At 34.6% G+C, this 18,789-nt stretch overlaps 1 protein-coding gene across 4 annotated transcripts in view; it reads left to right on the forward strand.

Annotated features, from left to right (window-relative positions):
• The window catches only part of LOC118204277 (armadillo repeat-containing protein gudu-like), a 67,512-nt gene that overhangs the window by 23,808 nt on the left and 24,915 nt on the right, over positions 1 to 18,789 (forward strand). For all 4 annotated transcript variants that reach the window (XM_085807746.1, XM_085807748.1, XM_085807749.1 and 1 more), the window contains 3 exons: positions 11,138 to 11,347; positions 11,511 to 11,762; positions 17,375 to 17,485. In XM_085807746.1, coding sequence (XP_085663872.1) covers positions 11,138 to 11,347; positions 11,511 to 11,762; positions 17,375 to 17,485 — 573 coding nt within the window. The remainder of the gene's footprint in view (positions 1 to 11,137; positions 11,348 to 11,510; positions 11,763 to 17,374; positions 17,486 to 18,789) is intronic.

Genomic DNA, 18,789 nt, shown 5'->3' on the forward strand with positions numbered 1-18,789 from the left:
TGTATACTGCCTGCAAGCATTCTGTATTTTTTTTTCATTTTCCAGTTTGCAGTAGTTTGTTTCCATTGGCTTTTCATCTTGAAGTCTGAATCTTTGAAACTCGGCAACTTGAACTATTCCTTCGATTTTATTCTTTTGGTTTATAGCAAAGTTTCCATCTTAAGGTCTATTAATATTTAATTTTTTTGCTACGATAGTAGATTACTTGTCCTAGGTCTTTAATTTCCAACTTCTCATTTAGTTGTGAAACTGTTTTTGTTGCATCTTTCTCGCTTTCACTTCGTATAAGTATATTATCTAAATGTAAAATTATATATGTTATTTTTACATTGTTGTTTTTGAGAAAAGCATGGATCTGCTTTACTTTAGTTTAAGCGATAGCTTTGTATTTTCCCGATTTTCAGTTTCCAAGCTCTAGCTGCTAGTTTTAGTCCATATATTAATTTTTTCAGCCTACAAACTGTATTTTCATTTCCAGCTTTTGTGTATCATTCAAGGTGAGTAAAGTAAATTTCTTCTTCTAATTCGCCATGAAGGAAAGCTGCTTTAACATCTATATGTGTGATGGACTTGTTTTTAGAAGAAGCTGCACATAGGAAGACTCTTACAGTTGTGAATTTTACCCCAAGACCAAAGGTTTCATCATAGCCAGTTCCAAACTTCTGGCTAAAACTTTTGAAACTAATCTTTGTATCTTTCGATTTTTCTTTCTGCATTAAGCTTTATCTTGCAAGTCCATTTGCAACCTATTGATTTTCTTCGTTTTGGTAAGTCAAATAGTTCCCACGTGCCGTTTTCTTCAAATGAATTAATTTCTTTTCTAACAGCTTTAACTATTTGCTGCCAAAGTTTGAATTCCTCCCAGGTTTTAGGTTCAAGACCGACTGTACATTATGTATGATATCCGTAGCGATCTGGAGGTTTATCTTTTGTTGTTCTGTTTGATCTTGTGAGTTTAAAGATCCATCATCTGATTCTAATATTTGTTCTTTTTCAGGAACTTCATTTTTTCTTTCTTCTTGTTCCAAGCTTTCTTCAGTGGGGTTTTCTTTATCTTGGTTGAGAGAGATGCTTATAGGTTCATTGTCGTAGCCGACGAGTATTCCTTCTATAACAGTATCGTCCAGCTTTTCTCTTTTTGATTTATGATTGTAAGCAAAAGCCATGCGTCCAAATGTCCTGTTGTTTTTGCTTTTCCTCCGGTTTCTGACGAAGTCAGGCAAGGTCCAAAAGACCGTTGGATCTAAGAAAGTCGAGCACAAGGTGGGGATTAGAGTAAATATCCTCCCTAGAGAGGCCAAAGCAGCTTAATATGTGTTTCCAGACGCCTGATGTTCTCCGTGCACTTGGTGCACGTGTGCAAAGATTTTCATGCCCTCCTTGAAAGAGAGACTCATGATATGACCGCTGGCAATACGTGAGAGTGCAGTTCGAGAATACCTATCACACTCAAGGGTTAGAGTCCAACCAGGCATGCTGCCCAGGTACTAGAGACGGGTGGAAGGCGCCAACCACTCTACCATGATTTGTGATGCTTTCATAGAATATAATTCTAGATAGGTAAGGGCGGATGAGGAGGGAGTTAAAAGGCTACAGCCCTCCTTTGCTAATTTGTCTGCCATAAAAATCCACGTGGGATGTGATCCACCGAAAATAGATATGATGATGCTGAGAAATTAGGTATAGTTTTTGTAGGACAGAGATACTAGTCATATCGCCCACGTAAATCCAATTAATAAGATGTTGGAATGACCTTCGGTTATCAGAAAAGAGCCAGAGATCTTCAAAATTATTCTCCGTTAGTACAGCCTCGAGTCCTAAACTGATCACTTCTGAAAACTTAATAGTGGTCTGGATTACATTGACGGAGTGCCATTTTTCCTCGGGGAGGGGACAGTCTCAATATAAATGCCGCTACCTGTATAGTGAGCAATTTTGCTGCCGTCTCTGAAGATCTTGGTAGCATTTTTGGTGATATTGTCTATTACTTCCAGTGCCAACTGTCTAAGGTGATCAGTAATGTAATCTTTCTTATTTATAGGAGTGGAAAAGTTACAGCGAATGTAAATCCTGGAGAGTCCCGCTGATGAGTTTAAACAGCATTGCAGTGAATGAGGCTCAACATCGCAAAATAGTAGACTCTTGTAATCAAATAGGCCAAAAGGGGTGTTTTTCTTTATTCTTTGTCTGTTTTCCCATTTATTTAGGAACCAATTCCAAGATGAGAGAAGTTGGTTTCTTGTTGTTCCATAATTCGTATGTTGTTTTCGCATTGGGTTTTGCAGGTGTACGATTATGTAGATAATTTGCATTCAGCGCTGCATCTGTCCTGTGTTTGTGAAGTTGGTCCAAATCGGTTAAAATACATCTTGTCATTTCTATTGGACATTATCTATGCGTTTGCCAATACCATTTTACACTGAGCAGTGTGGTACAGTTTACTGATGACATATACCAGAGTTTCTTAAACTATGGGTCGCGATCCCCGTGGAGGTTGCGGGACCTGCAGCAGGGGGTCTCCAAAAATTTTAGCAAATTTGATATTTCTTTAACTTACTATAATAATTTTACAATTACCAAATATTTTTACACAATGTATCTGAAAATAGATAAATATAAGGCAATACGGACAAAGAAAAAACGAAAACGTTTCGACGCATTATTTTTATAATATAAATGTTCATTTTACTTGCTTTGCACATTTCATTTGTTACTTATTTAAAATTTTCACATTTTTCTATGTCTTAAAATTAGAAATTAAAGTTAATGACCTAAGACAGCAATGGTATATTACAGTACAAGTGAAAGAATTGACAGTTTCACTCACGCGTGTGTCGGATTTGCGCAATGCTTATGAGGTCCCACAAAATTTTCGTAAATATTATGGGATCCTGGGGTCGCGAAAAAAATCTCAGTGGTAATAAGGGGTCGCGACTGAAAAATGTTTAAGAAGCTCTGACGTATACCATGTTTCGTAAGACATTCTTCACATTCTTTACTGATGTATTCCTTACTCTTATCACGTTTTAGTGTTTTTACTTTTCTTCCGAATTTATTGTTTGCAAGGGCAATAAATTGTTTTAGTTTTGAAATTATTTCAGTTTTTTCATTAAGTAAATCACTGCAAATCTACTGTAGTCATCAACAAAAGCTACGAAATATAGGTAACCACTGACAGAAGGTGTCTCCTAAAACATCAGCATGAACGAGTTCGAGTGATTCAGATGTTCTAAATTTCAATTATTTTTTAATGTGGAAAATTTAATTTAAATTGATTCATTGAATGCACGTGCTATCATGTTTACAATTATCTAATGTTATTCCATCGGTAAGTTTTTTTGTTTACAAGTTGCTAACTCGCATGTCTGTTTCTGTGACCAAAACGTCTGTGCGCCTATTCCCGCATTACCGTAAGGCGCAAAAGAGAGGAAATATTTTATTCTGAAGGCTTTATCTCTCATCTTAAATTATTTCTCTTGATGACAAAATAATTTTTTAAAACAGAATCGAAAATATAAATGTCTTCTACCTGTCCGGAGTTCCAGTTGCTCAAGAGAAATTTTTCAGTTACATGGCAATGAAATATGAAATCAGCGGACATGTTTGACTTCCATAAGTATTTCATTCGAAGTATGAAATATTCACATGATTCGAGTATTACAAAATCCTGACGAATTGTTGTCAAGATTTAAGAGGGTAATTGAAGGTAATCCTCAGTTTGCATATGAATATTATAGCTGCCAACTCTCCCGTTATTTCGAGAGACTCCCGTTTTTTCATCACATCACCCGGTAGATCACCGAATCTCCGGCTTTTTAATCCTTAGTCTTTCTCAGTCATAAATTAGCACAGAGCTGCAGTTTGACATTCAGGCTTAAAGAAAAATTTGATCACAGCTCTTTCTTGGAATGATGTTTCAAATGCGCAAAACGATGAATCATATCGACAGACAGACAGACAAAGTAGACAGATGTCTTGTTTTGCACCCGCTAAGTCTTTCTGCACCGATGGGCGAAAAATCAAGCATTTTTGCGCATCCCTAAATTATCCGTTACAGTTACAGCTAGAGATTCGGGCACGCGATTGGCGAGTAACCAAAACAAGTTCCTTTAGTATCGCCGCAAAGGCATTAATTAGGATACTCGTGAGAGATGGAGGATATTCTGAAAGTATTTTTCTGTGTTGGACGATGTAAATTTGACGACAGCCCCTATTCCTGACCCAGTATAAACAACGAAGCTATCTAGAACTCTCCTTTAGAGAAAAAAATGGTCAATGCAGGGGGAGGGATGTTGATATTACTTTCTTGGGCCATAATCCTTATGATTCTCCGTAGAAGATTCTAGCAAGATTTATAGATTGATAATTAATGGCTAAAATTCCAGAAAAAAACTTGCGACAAATTGAAAAATATGTTAATGGTTTTAGCACAGAATAAACATGTTTCACAGGAAGATTGAGATGAAATTCTCTTATTATTTGAAGAATTCTGGGAAAAAGAGGGAAAACAAAATTATGTGGATTTTCTGCTTTTAATTCTAAAAGTTTTTCTCTTGACACATTTCTCTTTCATTTTTGCCTTCCACCATTCTATATACGTAGTAAGGAAGGTAATGTTCTCTGTTCAAATATTTTATAGTGAGTTTTCTGTGTATACGCACAAAGTAGGATTTGCACAGCATGTTTTTGATATTTTTTTAGAATGATGTGTATGTATGAAGATGTTTTCGTCCACGATAATAATTGCGTGAAACTTCCAAAAACTTGCTTTTTGTTCCATAGTTAAGCTTTCTGCATTCATATAAAGAGTTAATTAGATTTTGGGTAAAATTAAGCAACCGGAAGTGGTACTTTAGATGACCCATACGTGTTTTTGATAGATAAATGTAAGTGGTATTTCACTTGAGGCCCATAACAGTTTTTAATGAAACACTAAATTAAAATATAATCCAAAACTTTCCAATTTTAGTATTTAAGACTTTTATAGCGATAGAAACAATACTTCGCTTAAACGGATAAACCAGGAGTGGTGCTTTACTCGAAGCTCCTGAATAGATTTTCGTGAAGAAATATGAGATAATCCAAAATTTCTCTAATTTGGTATTTAAAACATATGCGTACGTGATTAAGAACAGCACATTGCATTTATAAGCATTAAATGTTTTCTTGGAATCATGTCAAATGCCACGAGAATATAAACTCATTGCGAAGATGAGTTCTGGTTATAAAGCAATTAAATGTATTAACCTCTATCTTCAATTTTCTGTCCGTTTCACTCTTGTGTCGAATCAGTTTTGAAATAAACGGATGTTGCCACCAAATGTTATCACTATGTATTATTTTTGAAGAAATAAAATATAAATATAAATAAATATTACAACGAATATAAAAATAATGTATGACAACACTTAACACTCTACTGGAATTCTAAAGATAAGTCGATTTCAAAGATTTTGTAATTTTGTTGTTGAATATTATATGGCGTAAGGGTGAAGAAAGTAATACTTAATAAATAAAGCTAAAATGGCAAATAAAAAAGCTGGTTATCTTGCTAAGAAAACTGAGCACAGATATCATAAACTGAGAAAAGACTGAAAAAAATGTATGGCAACATTAAACATTCTATGGGGATTCTAAAGATATGCTGCTTTTAAAAATTTTGTGATTGTTCAGTCATCGATTTATGAATCCCAAACACTAAATGACCAGAGGATATACTATGATTGATAAGATATTTTCATATGAAAGCAGGAAGTTGGATGTATACATGAGCGCGTGTAGTTATCATTTTCCATTGTATGGGAGAATAGAATAATAAAAAACGAATAATGCTTATAATTAACACTGAGTCATAAAGTTTGTAAACATATTTGATTTTATTTACAGTCAAACATTCGATTCCATGTTTTAAGCAGCAGCGAGCTTGACATAAAGTATAACCTAATACTTAAAACTCTTTGTTATTTAAAATAGGGAATTGGCGGGAAATCATAGGCCTGGCCATTTCTTTTTTTTTTTTTTTTTTTTTTTCTTCATGATTTTCTGTATTAAAAAGCGTGGAAAATTGCAAATATGATTCTAATTTTGTCACACGGTCAAGCATTTTTAGAAATGAGCTTCTTGTTAATAAAAGAATTAAAAATGAAAATTTCAACGCCTCATCTTATGTTTCTCAACGCACATGTAATCTTAATATTGCAGTTACTAAAGAAATGAGATTAGCATTTCCTGCACTTTCTAAAGACATGCATCATTTACAACAAGTTTCGAACAACATGACTGTTTCGAAGTCATATCCGAGTTTTGTTTACTTTTCTCCAGTTCTCATTTTTAAACTAAATTTGGATGTTTTGCACATAAATAAGTAATCAAGAGATTCTCTTACCTCAATTATTTAATCAAAATTTATTAAATACGATATTATTACATATTAAAAAATTTTAAACTAATGCCAGCTCAAAGGAAATATGAAGTATTGAGAAAAAGGTATGAATGATATGGAAATTTTTTAGGAGTTAAGAAACTCATTTGTTAAAGAATCGAAGTATTTTATTAAAAAAAAGGGTATATTCACCAGCAAAATTATTTTCGAAGTAATTTTTAGGCTCTTAAACGAAAGATTAGCATACGAAACGAAAGACTACAAAAATACTTTAAATTTACTTTAAATACACTTCACGAAAATCCCTGCAATAAACTTTTCACTGAATTATATTATATTAATATTTACGCTGATTCCGCTGTTATATTCTGTACATGTGCAACTGGATAAACACTACTAGCAGTTAACAGAAAGTGCTAGACGTATTTTCCATTTCTAACACTAGACCAGGAGTTCCCAAGCTTTTTCAGTATGTAGGGCACTTACAGTTTGGTTATTTTTTCTCGGCGCCCCTGTTGCAAAATTTCTACCAAACGTTAATCGGGCTCACCCAAATTTAAAAAAAAAAAAAAAAAAAAAATTAGTGAAGTATAATGATTCTAACAGCCATTCTCATTTTTTTGCTCCACATTGATTTTCGAACGATATTTGGTCTTTATTAGAGTGAGAGCTGAAAACCAAGCTTCGCACAGATAGGATGTTGCAAAGGGAATGATGATCGTTAGAGGTTTAGAACTTAAAAGTTGGATACTCAGTTGTGACTGAAATCTAAAACTTCTAATTAATCTTCGTCTTGCGAATAAACAGTATCTTGTAGTGACATATATTTCTTTACGTTATCTTCCGCAAAGTATTTTGCGAACCAGTCAATGAGCTTTGAAAGGTGTTCCATGAAAAGGGATAGCAACTCCTATAGAACGAGAACTTTAGAAGTTGTACTAAATCAGAAGTCAAACAACAAAAATCAGCGTTATATTCACAAAATATTGATTTTGTTGTTTTGATGATGATTTAGTATTTATTCGGCGTGTTATTGTGTCTTAATTTTAGAAGTTGTGTTTTGGTGCAATGTTCAAAAACGATCTTGAGCTCTAGCGTCATTCAGTTTTTTTTTATCCAGAACTCCAGGTTTTCCTAAACGCTGAAATCTTTTCTTTAAGTTCCAAGATGCGCATACATTGCCCTGTAGTGACAGATTTAAGAATTTTAGTTTGTCAAACATGGCGCCCTAATATGCTAGTATCAGCAATAAGTCTGGTTCGGCAAAATTTTTAGCGATCGCATGACCTTCCTGTTGCAGAAAAGTGTGAATTTCTTGATGCAGTCTGAACACACGAGACAGGATGTTGTTACGCGAAAGCCATCGTGAATTGCAATAACATAGCATAGCCGTGTGTTCAACTTCCATATCCTTGCACAGTTTTTTTAAAAAAAATTGATTTCAGCGGTCTAGTTTTTATGTAGTTCCCTACGTCTATGACACATTCTAATGCCATACTCAACTGAGGACTAAGCGACTTGATGATGACTATAAGATGCAAATGGCCCCCAGTAGATAATGTAGTTGGTCCACACACCAATGCGATGTTTCGCTGCAAATAAATGCCTGCAGTCCCGCATAGCGACTGTACATTGATTGAGCATCATCAGTACCTGCACAGGTCAGGGCTTAATTTCTAGAATTAGAAGTGCCGAAGCTGTATGGAAGACTGTGATTAAGGAAAGGAAAATAATAACTAAAATAGCTAAAAATTAAAATAATTAAGTAATAAATTAATATTAATTAATTAATTCCACTTGGATGTTAAGAAGCAGCTCAACCGATCTCCGTCTGAGTTTAAGGCCTGATTGTACGTATAATGTACTATTTCAAGAGATAACAAGTGCCACTCTTTTTTTTTTTTTTTTTCAGAAGCTCCACTTAGGAGAGTAGTGAGAATGCTAGAAAAAATTTGAGGATACGGAAAGAAATGTAACGGAAATGTGTAGCTTTGAAAATAAAGAGAGAAGAGTTTAAGACTTTCTGATCGCGATGCCTATCGCTATAATTCTAGTCGTCAAGCAGAAATTTTCCCTGAATACGTTTCGCGAATAAACTTGCCTGAAGATAAGAGAATAAACATAAGACTTCTCCGTACAAGTGACAGCAGTGGTCGCCCCGTTTGATTATATCATTCAGAAAGGCTACAGGAGCTCTGCAGTAGGAAATCACTAGCGTCGAACGTGCATGACCAGGGTATCACTTTTAGTTCTTTGAGGAGTAAAAAATTTTCCCGCTCATAAATTCATTGCATACCGTGGAGGATAAGCCTTTGACATATGATTGAGGGCTTTTCTCTCCTTAAAAGTCTTAACCTCTATGCAAGGCTTGAGTGCGAGGGAAAGACTGGCTTGCATTCAGGAGTTAGAATTGATTTTTAAGGCATGTTTACTATTGAAACAAAATTTATGTGCTAAAACTGTGGTTCACTTACACAAAAGGAACCCTTTTATTTAGGGCTCCGGTGCGCTCCGGCTGAAATTATAATTTATATCGAAAACTGAGAAGTACCGGAGCCGGGCTCCAATGGGCTCCGGCGCAATTTAAGCTCTGGCACAGATGCACTTTTCCAATCTAAATCATTTTTCATTATAAACTTGTCAAGCAAGTTTTGAGCCTTTGCACTTCCTATGATGCTCTTACAGAACAGAAGACCATCAATTTTATCATCCAGGAAGCGTACATAATATATAAGATTTGCAATATTTAAGATTATTACTGCCAGTAATCTCATCTAGTAGCAGACTGAGTTCAATTTCTTTCATTTTCTGTATCAACTGATCATTGAGATTCTGCGCTATACATTGAATTCTTCTTACATATGAGCTATACATTGAATTCTGATAGTGTTGTTGGATACAGGGACCTTAGAATTGAGTTTCCGCACCATAATATTAACTAGGTCGATAGCAGCTCTTCTGTGATAGTATGCGGTTTTTTGCACTTCGTCACTCTGTGAGCTACCTTGAAAGACGCTAGCTGTGCGTTACTCGGAACTGACACTTGTTTAGTGAACACATTGCTTTATGTAAATCTTGCAATTTCCTACTAAAAAATGCGAGATTTGTTGACCAAGTTAGGGTGAATGGTCTCAAGATGTCCCTTCAGCTTACTTGGGTGCATACATCTGCCATCATTGTATTTCATCATTGTTTACTTCTACTGAAGTAAAAGCAAAATCGAGGTAACTTTGCTTTAGTTAGGACATTTTCGCCTCTTTTATTCTCCGCCATTTGTCTAAGCCTTGTCACTCAAACTTGAACTACTGTTACTATCTGTTTTCTGGTTTAATAATCTTTTCATTTTGGGAATTACCAGTATGGATTCGTCGATTTTTGCAATATTTCGTCGAGATCACGACTTTTTTTTCATAGGCGTATAAGATTGTACGACCTTCCCCAAGCGTTTCTGAGTTTGATACTGACGCTCGCAAGCGGAAAAAAGAAACGCCAACAGATGCCATTGCTGAGAAGCCAAGTATAGCAATCATATGACAGGAAGTAATAGGTGTAAAAATATATGAGAATAATCGAGTACAATCTGACACAATAACATAGAATTATTTCTAATTGAAAGGATTAAGTGACAGAATAAAATAGCGTTTTAAGAAACGAAACTGAGAGCAAGAATTACTTTAAATTAAAAGGAGAAATAAACATGTTAAACGCATAATTTAAATGGAATTAGATGACCAACCGAAATATAAATATTGAGAAAAATTTAAGGAACTATTATTTTAAGAAATAGAATAAAATTAATGAAAGTATAATTAATAAAAATATGGCCAAGCTTTCAACGCGTCTTGTTTCTTAGTGAAAGGAGGGAGAGGCACTTCATGGCGCCCCTGGCCTTCCATAAAAGCGCCCCAGGAAGCCGCTGCGCACACTTTGGAAACCCCTGCACTAGACAAATCTTTATAAGTGCTACTTTTAATAAACCTATGCCGATTCGCCGCCGGTATAAGTAAGCTTGCTCATTGCGCAGAAGGTAAGCAAACTAGCTATGAGGTGCGTTCAATTTGAAATGCAGCTTCAGAAAAGTTGTGGGCAAATTAATTCTTTACACTTGCAAACCATGTAAACGGACGATAATTTTGGAAGACAGTGTAATATGTATCCAGATAGCTGGATTATCTAAAAGGAAACATTTGTAGAGATTTTTTATCCATGTTTACTACTAAGCGAGATCGCTGATACGTGCAGAAAATGTTAAATATCATTAATAATAAAATAAATTCGCTTCTTCAATCAAAATATCTTAAAATGTATTTTTAAGAAGTTTATTTGGATATAAATATACATAAAAAAATTGCCGGTAAATTTGCTGCACCAAATTTTCTAGAAATTGAAATTTTGTTTGTATATCATCCATTGATAAAAAGTTAGCTTTATACGATAAATGCTCGAAATTTTACTAGCAGCAAATTTTTTACCTGCCTCTGAGACTGTGTGTGTGTCCTCTAAAATTCATTAAACATTTAAAATTCTGCGCAATCTTTGATTCCACTATCTCTGGTTTTCTAGGTTTAGTACAATACTTTTTAGCCATTTAATTGCTTTATAAATATATTTTGTCTTCATGCTATTATGATAAGCGTTATTGCATTTAGGTATTTTATATTAAGTGCTTAATTTGTGAGTTTTGCATTTTTATATACACAGTATTTTACTAATTAGGGATGACAGATCTCTAAATTTATCAGAGTTTTTATTTAGTTTACAGCCTTGAGATGCCTGAGAAGACTTTGTGAATGCAGAGCTCTCCAGAAGGAACTAATAAATTCAAGGGGTATTAATCTGCTGTTTCATTATCTAAATGATAAAGATTACGAGTTAATGCTTGAAACTTTATGCATAATATCAGATATTTCTTCTGATCTAACCTGTGCGGAGGCTGCTCGAAGTTGTGGAGGAATTCACAGACTTGTAAGAACTGATCATTTCTTTCTTCTTACGTTTAATTACTTTGTTGATATTTTATTAACCTCTATGATACTTAAAATTCTGAATTTTTTTAAATTAACTTTTATGATATTTAAACTATTGAATTCATTAAAATGCCGTATTTATATACTGTTTGACTTTTCAGGTATGTCTCTTAAATGCTTCTCAGTCAAAATTTACTATTGCATTTCAAGGAAGAAAAAATGAACTTGTTCAGTTAAAGCTTGAAATTGCTCAGAATGCTGCAAAATCTCTATCTGCTCTTTGTAATAATGATGATAATAGAAAAATTGCATGTTCTTCAAATATTCTTGAAGCTTGCCAATTTTGGATTCGAAGCAAACATCAAAGAGTAACAATACCTATTCTGGTTTTGCTTCAAACCCTCTCAGTCATGGTATAATGTTTGTTTACTTTTTTATTCTCAGAACTCTTCAGTATATATATTTGTCATCTTTGAAAGTGTTTTTCTATGCTTAGTTTTAAAATTTCTTACAACTAATTTAACTCGATATTTTTATTTGATAATGGGGTTGTGAAAACGGTTAATGCAGAATGCAGAGCTATCCTGTATTGCATGAGAGTTATTAATGTTTCATGAAGAATAACTCTTTGAAGTCGGTCTGTTGACAAATGTCTGCCCATTCTCGTATCATGAGTAAATTTCGTAACATATAATTATGCTGGAAAATCGCTGTTTGCTGAGATTTACCATGGTTCGATCTGCCAGGTTTCGACCCTGAGCCGCTTATGCGTCTTCAAAAAATGTTTAATATTATATATGTCAAAGTTTTTCCTTTTTTTTTTTTAATAGTCAGATGAATGATTCTACATATACAGTTCAAATAAGGCGACAGACAAAGAAGTTTGTTTACTAAAATTATATGTAATCTTTCTTCAGTTATTGTCATGTTTAATTGTTTATAAGAGATTTATTTATTTATTTAAAGTTAAATCGCAGTGTCAGTGAGATCTATTGGGTTGGTGGAAATAAAATAGCTGTTGAGTTATTTCAGATTTCTATTGGTTGCAGAGTAAAAGCAAGGACTAAGGTTTATGGAAATTTTTCACAATATCATGTGACAACATCACATGTGGGTGATGTAAACTATAATATTGATTTCTTTTAACGATCATTAAACATTGATTACTACTGATATAAAGCTGTGTGGATGTTTTTCATAGTTTCGCATTTTAAAGGTTATGTTTTGTTGTAACTTCTCTCACTTGTCTGACAGCAACGAATAAGCCCAAGTAGTTCATTGTTGAAAGGAGTTCAAGATTGCGCCCGTCGTTGATAACTGTCTTGAGCATCATACACGTGACATTAGGATTTTGCTTGTAAAGGTTATTCCAATAAGTATGATATGATTTTAAAACGAAATGGCAACCATGTTCAAAATGTTATCACCATCACTAATTTTTATTTGAGTTTAGTATGCTCGAACAATTCATCGTGACTAAATGCACCTTTTCAGAACGTTTGGTTACAATCCCAAAATTTTGGGCAACAAATTATCTCCGCAATGACGTGTCGGTGGTTTTACCGAAGGGGACTAAGTTTGAAGACAAATTATTAGCCTCTCTAAGATGACGGCGCACGGGCAGTTGTCATGGTCTCTTAAAAATGTGAAATTCAGTACTAGCAATTGTTTAAGTTCACGAAGATACTGGACACTTCCAGATCGTCTTGACAGGGTATTTGCACTTTGAATTAGAAGTCTAATGGTATAATTTGAAGAATGAGTACAATAATGGTTAAAATGCTCTGATGAGCATATGGAAATTGAATAAAGAGAGGAAGTCAGAATGGTCTTACCATAATAAATAAATAATTTTTTTAATCTGATGGATGCCATAAAGTAATTATTTGAAAGCATTTTATCTCAAACAGAGCACAAGACGAGCAAAACAGATTATTTCTTATTTTGCATGAATAATTTTGAAATTATATATTCTTCTTTGAAGTAACGAGTGTAATGTTTCATGCTTATATGAATAAGAACATACGGAGTAAATCTAACTTTTGTCATTATTTTTGTGCCTTTTGAAGTTATTTCGCCCCCCCCCCCGCCAAATAACACGATAGACAAAACCATAGGATTGAGGCGAATTGCGCAAACAAGGTTCCCGCCCGATTGCGCTATGCCGGAGTATATGTTGTTGAGTGATAGAACTGTAGCCGGGGTTTTCAGTGCCTAGGGACAGCTGAAGATCTCGCACCCCTGTTGTTTGCCAAGAATGGAAAACATTTCATTCTATAAATTCGTTACATGAGTTCGGCGCACCCTGGATGCTGCGCCCGGTAATAGATATTCCCCCTTCAATTCCTCTAGCTACGCCCCTGTCGAGCGATTTTCTATCATGTTTGAACATAGCGTTTCTCGAAGATACGACAGCAATTATGATAGCACTTTCAGAAACAGTAATTGTAAATCGTTCGTCCAACCAACTCAGGTGACCATCAGCAGTAGTATGCAAACGTAGGTGAGCCGGCAGTAGAATATTTAAAACTGCGACAAAAACTACTGCACGCTGATTGGAGGCTGGAAGCGGTGAGTGAGTGAGTGAAATTATTGGCGAAAAACCACAGATAATTATAATACGTCAAAGAAGAGATAGTGTGATCTAATTTGATAAATCATACATTACTAATGAATAACATAGGGAGGAGAACAAATGTACGAAGTCCAGAGGTTGAAGTAGCATAGAAACCAGGTAAAAGTACAAAAGTGGTAAATATTAAAATACAGTACACAACCTTAAAATCAGATCAGATTAAGTAATAAAAAGCCAATCTCTTTTAAATAATAAAATAAATTACAATTGACCTCTCTTCTGATTAATCGGTCAAGAGATAAGTCACAGCTATTAAAATACTTCTGATGAAGACTATTAAAATATGGGCACTCAATTTAAATGTGACGGACTGATAGACAAGCATTACAATTCGAACAAAGGCTCATTCTCAGCTTTCAAATGGTAGTTATGTGTAACTCTACTATGGTCAATTCTAAGACGAGTCTAAAGAACTTCCTCCTCACGATTTCTAGTAGAATCCCATTGTTCTACTCTAGGTTTTACACTTGTCAACTTGTTATGAGGCTGAATGTCCCAAAGTCGCTGCCATTTTTTTTCAGGATCTTCTGTTTGTTGACACTACTAATATCTGTGAAAGGGATGAGGCGACTGGACAGTTCAACAGCAGATTTCATTGTGATATCTGCCAGCTCATTACTGTTTTTTCCTGCATGCCCGGAAACCTAGCAGTACATAATTTCATATCCACGACTCGTCAAGTTTATACTAAACTTAAAAACATCAACTAATACTGGATTCTGGATGTTGGAAAAAGCTTCTAAATCTTTTAATGCACATTATGTGTTTGTAGAAATAATGAACTTTTTATGGCATAACTTTGATATGTAAAAAAAAAATGCATAAAATGTAGCAGTTAATTCAGATGTAAAGATTGAGGAAGCGTGGTACAAACGTCTGCCTTCCATGCGGTCCCCAATTATTAATGCCATCACAACATGACCAGTTTATTTAGATCCATCTGTATATATGTGAACATAACTGCTATGTCTATGCCTGTGCTCAGCAAAATGTTGTCTGCAGACGATTTTGTTATTATTTTGGCGTGATGGTGGAAAACACCAAGAAGATGGATTTCTACATTTTTGCAAGGTGGGATTTCAAACTGCTGTACTGCCTGGGGGGACAAATCAGACACGGAGAGTTCCTCAATCAGAGGGCGAACTCTTAAGGAAAAAGAAGGCGTACAGGATGGCGTGCTACAAATAAAATGTCACATACGTTATCAAGCAAACAAAGCGGGAGACTAGAAGGAGAGGTGAAGTAAGCAGCAGAGGCAATTAGAGAAAGCAGGGAGAAACAAGAATAACTTAAAATGGCCAATAGTGAATGTGGGAAAATTAAGTTACATGGCGAAAATAGCAAGAGGACGTCTTCTGTTAAATTCACTATTAAAGTCCTACCTTACAGCTGATATTGTTGAGTTTCCAACACATGGTATGGAATTGAAGAACCTGTTGGTCAGCGCTGCCATAAACATACGAATGCATTTGATTTAATATTCTCTATGTATTGCTTCATTCCTTATGAACCGGTGGTAGTAAATAGCTCACCTTAAAACTGAATTGTGAGCAATTTGCAATGCTTTAAAATTTGCATCACAATCAAAATCCCAGACGGGAGAGGCATACGTGAGAATAGGAAGCAGTCTTATAAATGCGTAATTTATTATCTATGGGTAAAACGCGGTTTCGAGCTATTAAGAGGACAGTGTAGCTTTACAAGTGTCTTTACGTAGATTTAACCTGTGCATTGTGGGTCTTCCATATGAGATGCTGATCAAGGTTAATTCCTAAATACTAGACTTGCTTGGTGTAGGGGATAGGAGGGTTATGCATCCAAATCTGCTCATCCTCGAACAGATTCATTTTCTTCATGAATAAGATAGCATCAGATTCTTCAACATTAATCTTAATTTTCCAGAATTGGAGCCAGGAATCCAGTGCATGGATATGTACTTGCAACACATGTGTTACTGAGCCGAGAGATACGCTTTGGATGAGTATTTCTATAGCCAGTGTGGTGTCTTCTGTGTATGGAATATCGTTCCTGAAAATATTGTAAAGCATAGGGCCCACGGATCAAACAAGTGCGAGAAAAGTTTGTGTCATGCAGCGAAACCCCGAGCGAAAAAGTGTGTGTCATGCAAATAGGAATAAGTTATGTGCATGATGTAGCTTGGTAATCCCAGGCCTATGAGTTTGTAGATAAGACCCTCCAGCCAAACCCAGACATATACTTTTGCCACGTCCAGAAATATGGCACCTGTAGTTTTCCTGTTCTGCAAGCCATATGGTGTCCATTTCATCACCTGATGCTGCTGATGCATGGTTGAATCCATAGTGCTCAGCAGTTATGACGTTATTGTCATCCGAGTACTGTACGAACCTTTAGAGCAGGGGTTCTCAACCGGTGGTACGCGTATCACTGGGGTTGCGCCGCAAGAGAAAAATAGTTAGTACGCAAAGAAGCAAAGTGTTTTTAATGCGTTTTTTCTCTAACACGCGTACATTTATGCGATCTGAACTTTGTTCAAGAGTGGTGGTGGTAGTAGTACTTTGTAGTGGTGGTACTAAAGGTTTTCAATTTTTGTTTAGATGGTACCTATTAGTCAAAAGGTTGGGAACCGCTGCTTTAGAGAATAATATACTTCGCAACCTTGCTCAGAGAGAAGAGCAAGCTTTTCGGAGGATAGGACACTGGATCGCTGGGGGATTTTGCTGCCTTTAAAACTGAAGAGTGAATAAGCCTGACTTCAGTGAATAAGCGGGGAATTTCAATTGAGAAGCAAATATTAATGTCATTATAAATAATAAATTTTTGATAAATGTTCGATATGCCGTATGTCCCCAGTATGGCTTTTTCCTGTAAAAGATAGAACAAAAATCGATGATAATTTTAAATTCAGTAATTTAATTAATGTGGGAACAAAAATATAATTCCTTTTACTTTTAATATTATTTAAAAACTATTTAATCAAAGAAATAAACTTGGCAATTGCCTGAATTGGTCAAGCTAAGCAAGCTAGGACAAAAGGAAAGACTTAATTTTGCAAGTTAACAGAGGCTTGGAAAATCATTCAGTTCTTTTTCCTTTTGAAGCTTTTCTTTAAAATGTATATTTAAAAACAACTTGATCAACGAAATAAATTAAGGAGCTGCGTAATTGGTCAGTCAATATGTATTGTGGTTTAGGATGTATTTAAAATTGATATTTATTCGTCTACAGCATTTCTTCCCAGTCTGAAGTGTCATTTTCGCAAATAACGAGAGCATATGACAGAATTTTTTGATATTATGTATTGTTAGTTTTTTTTCATTTTTTGGTTGCTCTTTTATATATTTTCTGTCTACCTCTATTCTATTACGATTGATTAACGTCTTTACTTATATATATATATATTTCTAACAGGTATCTTTCAGAAAACAGGTTATTGGTTCCAACATGCTGCAAGATGTATTACATCATTTGCATTCAACTGATATGGAAATGAAACAGGCTGCTTCTGATCTTATTTTCATAGTAAGGTTTTTTTTTCACCATTCACTAGAATTTTATTTCTTTAATGTGTTTCATGAATTTATTTGAAATGTAGGTAATATGAAAAAGTTGTGTCTCCCAGAGCAAAAAAAAAAAGAGGCCTTTTTTTTTTTTTTTTTTTTTTTTTTTTTTTAAATGGAGAAGTTAAGTATTTTCTTATCTTCTAAAAATTTAATTTAGACTAGCTCATAATTCAATTTTGCTTAATTGATGTACTATATCAATATGCATATCTATCATTTTGCTCACTATACTATATTTCCAAGTACAATCAGTAAATAAAATATGTTAATAAATTATTAATTCATCTTAGTGTCCAGATAAAAGCTCCACACTGGTGCAGTTAATGCTCATACTGTCCAAAGTAGTGACTCAATATTTTAAATTCCACTTATCATGGTATGATGGCGCCGGTTCTGAATCGCATTACTCCCTTTCATTCAATATTCTAAGTTGCTGTACATCTCATCAATTGTTTGAAAACTGTCCAGACAGAGAGCAGGGTGAACTTCTCAAACAAAATATTTTCTAAACATAAGAATATTTTCATCCGCGGCGATTTAGCGTATCTTTCTTATGTCATAGCATATAATTTAAGAATATTTGCAAGGTTATGTTTTAATTACTTCATATTTTCGTCATAGTTGTTTCGAGGATTATACTCAAATGATCTATATTCCATCTAAACTCAAATGATCTGTATTCCATCTAATATTCCATCTGGACCCTGTTAGAAGTATGGATTCGCAAAATATGAATTACTCTTATTAGTGTAAATTGTAAAAAGTTTTAAGAATTATAGTTAACATATTAACCATCCATTTTCCAGCTGCTTTTTTAACGCTTGATTATGTGACAGAGGTGGTACGATGTATCTCGTTTTTTAAAATAAAGAAATGAAAATTCACCAATTCTATGCGAAGTGACATGCTACACAAAGAAATTTTACCTACTTTCTGTGCTTAAAAGTATCACAGTAATTCATTCTAAAGATATTTTACATTACATATTTGCATTAAACACAATTTTTATCATTACACAGTTTTTTGTTGTAGTTATTTTCCAAATATGTGTTTGCGAATATTTAGTTATTAATAAAAGTTCATGTGGTTGATTACTGCCAAAGAAGTGCCTGTTGGTGCCCCTTGGCGCTGCCTGCGTTGAAGACCTTGCAGGCCTACTTCTGCCTGCTCTGATTACCTGCATATCTTTAAATATATCTAATATCCAGTAACTAACTATGCTCCAAATTTTGATGAGTTTCTTTTTTCCCCTTTCATAAATGA

Source organism: Stegodyphus dumicola, chromosome X1 (assembly GCF_044657685.1).
Source record: "Stegodyphus dumicola isolate Sdum_Otavi_A_Nest chromosome X1, ASM4465768v1".
Taxonomy (NCBI): Eukaryota; Metazoa; Arthropoda; class Arachnida; order Araneae; family Eresidae; genus Stegodyphus; species Stegodyphus dumicola.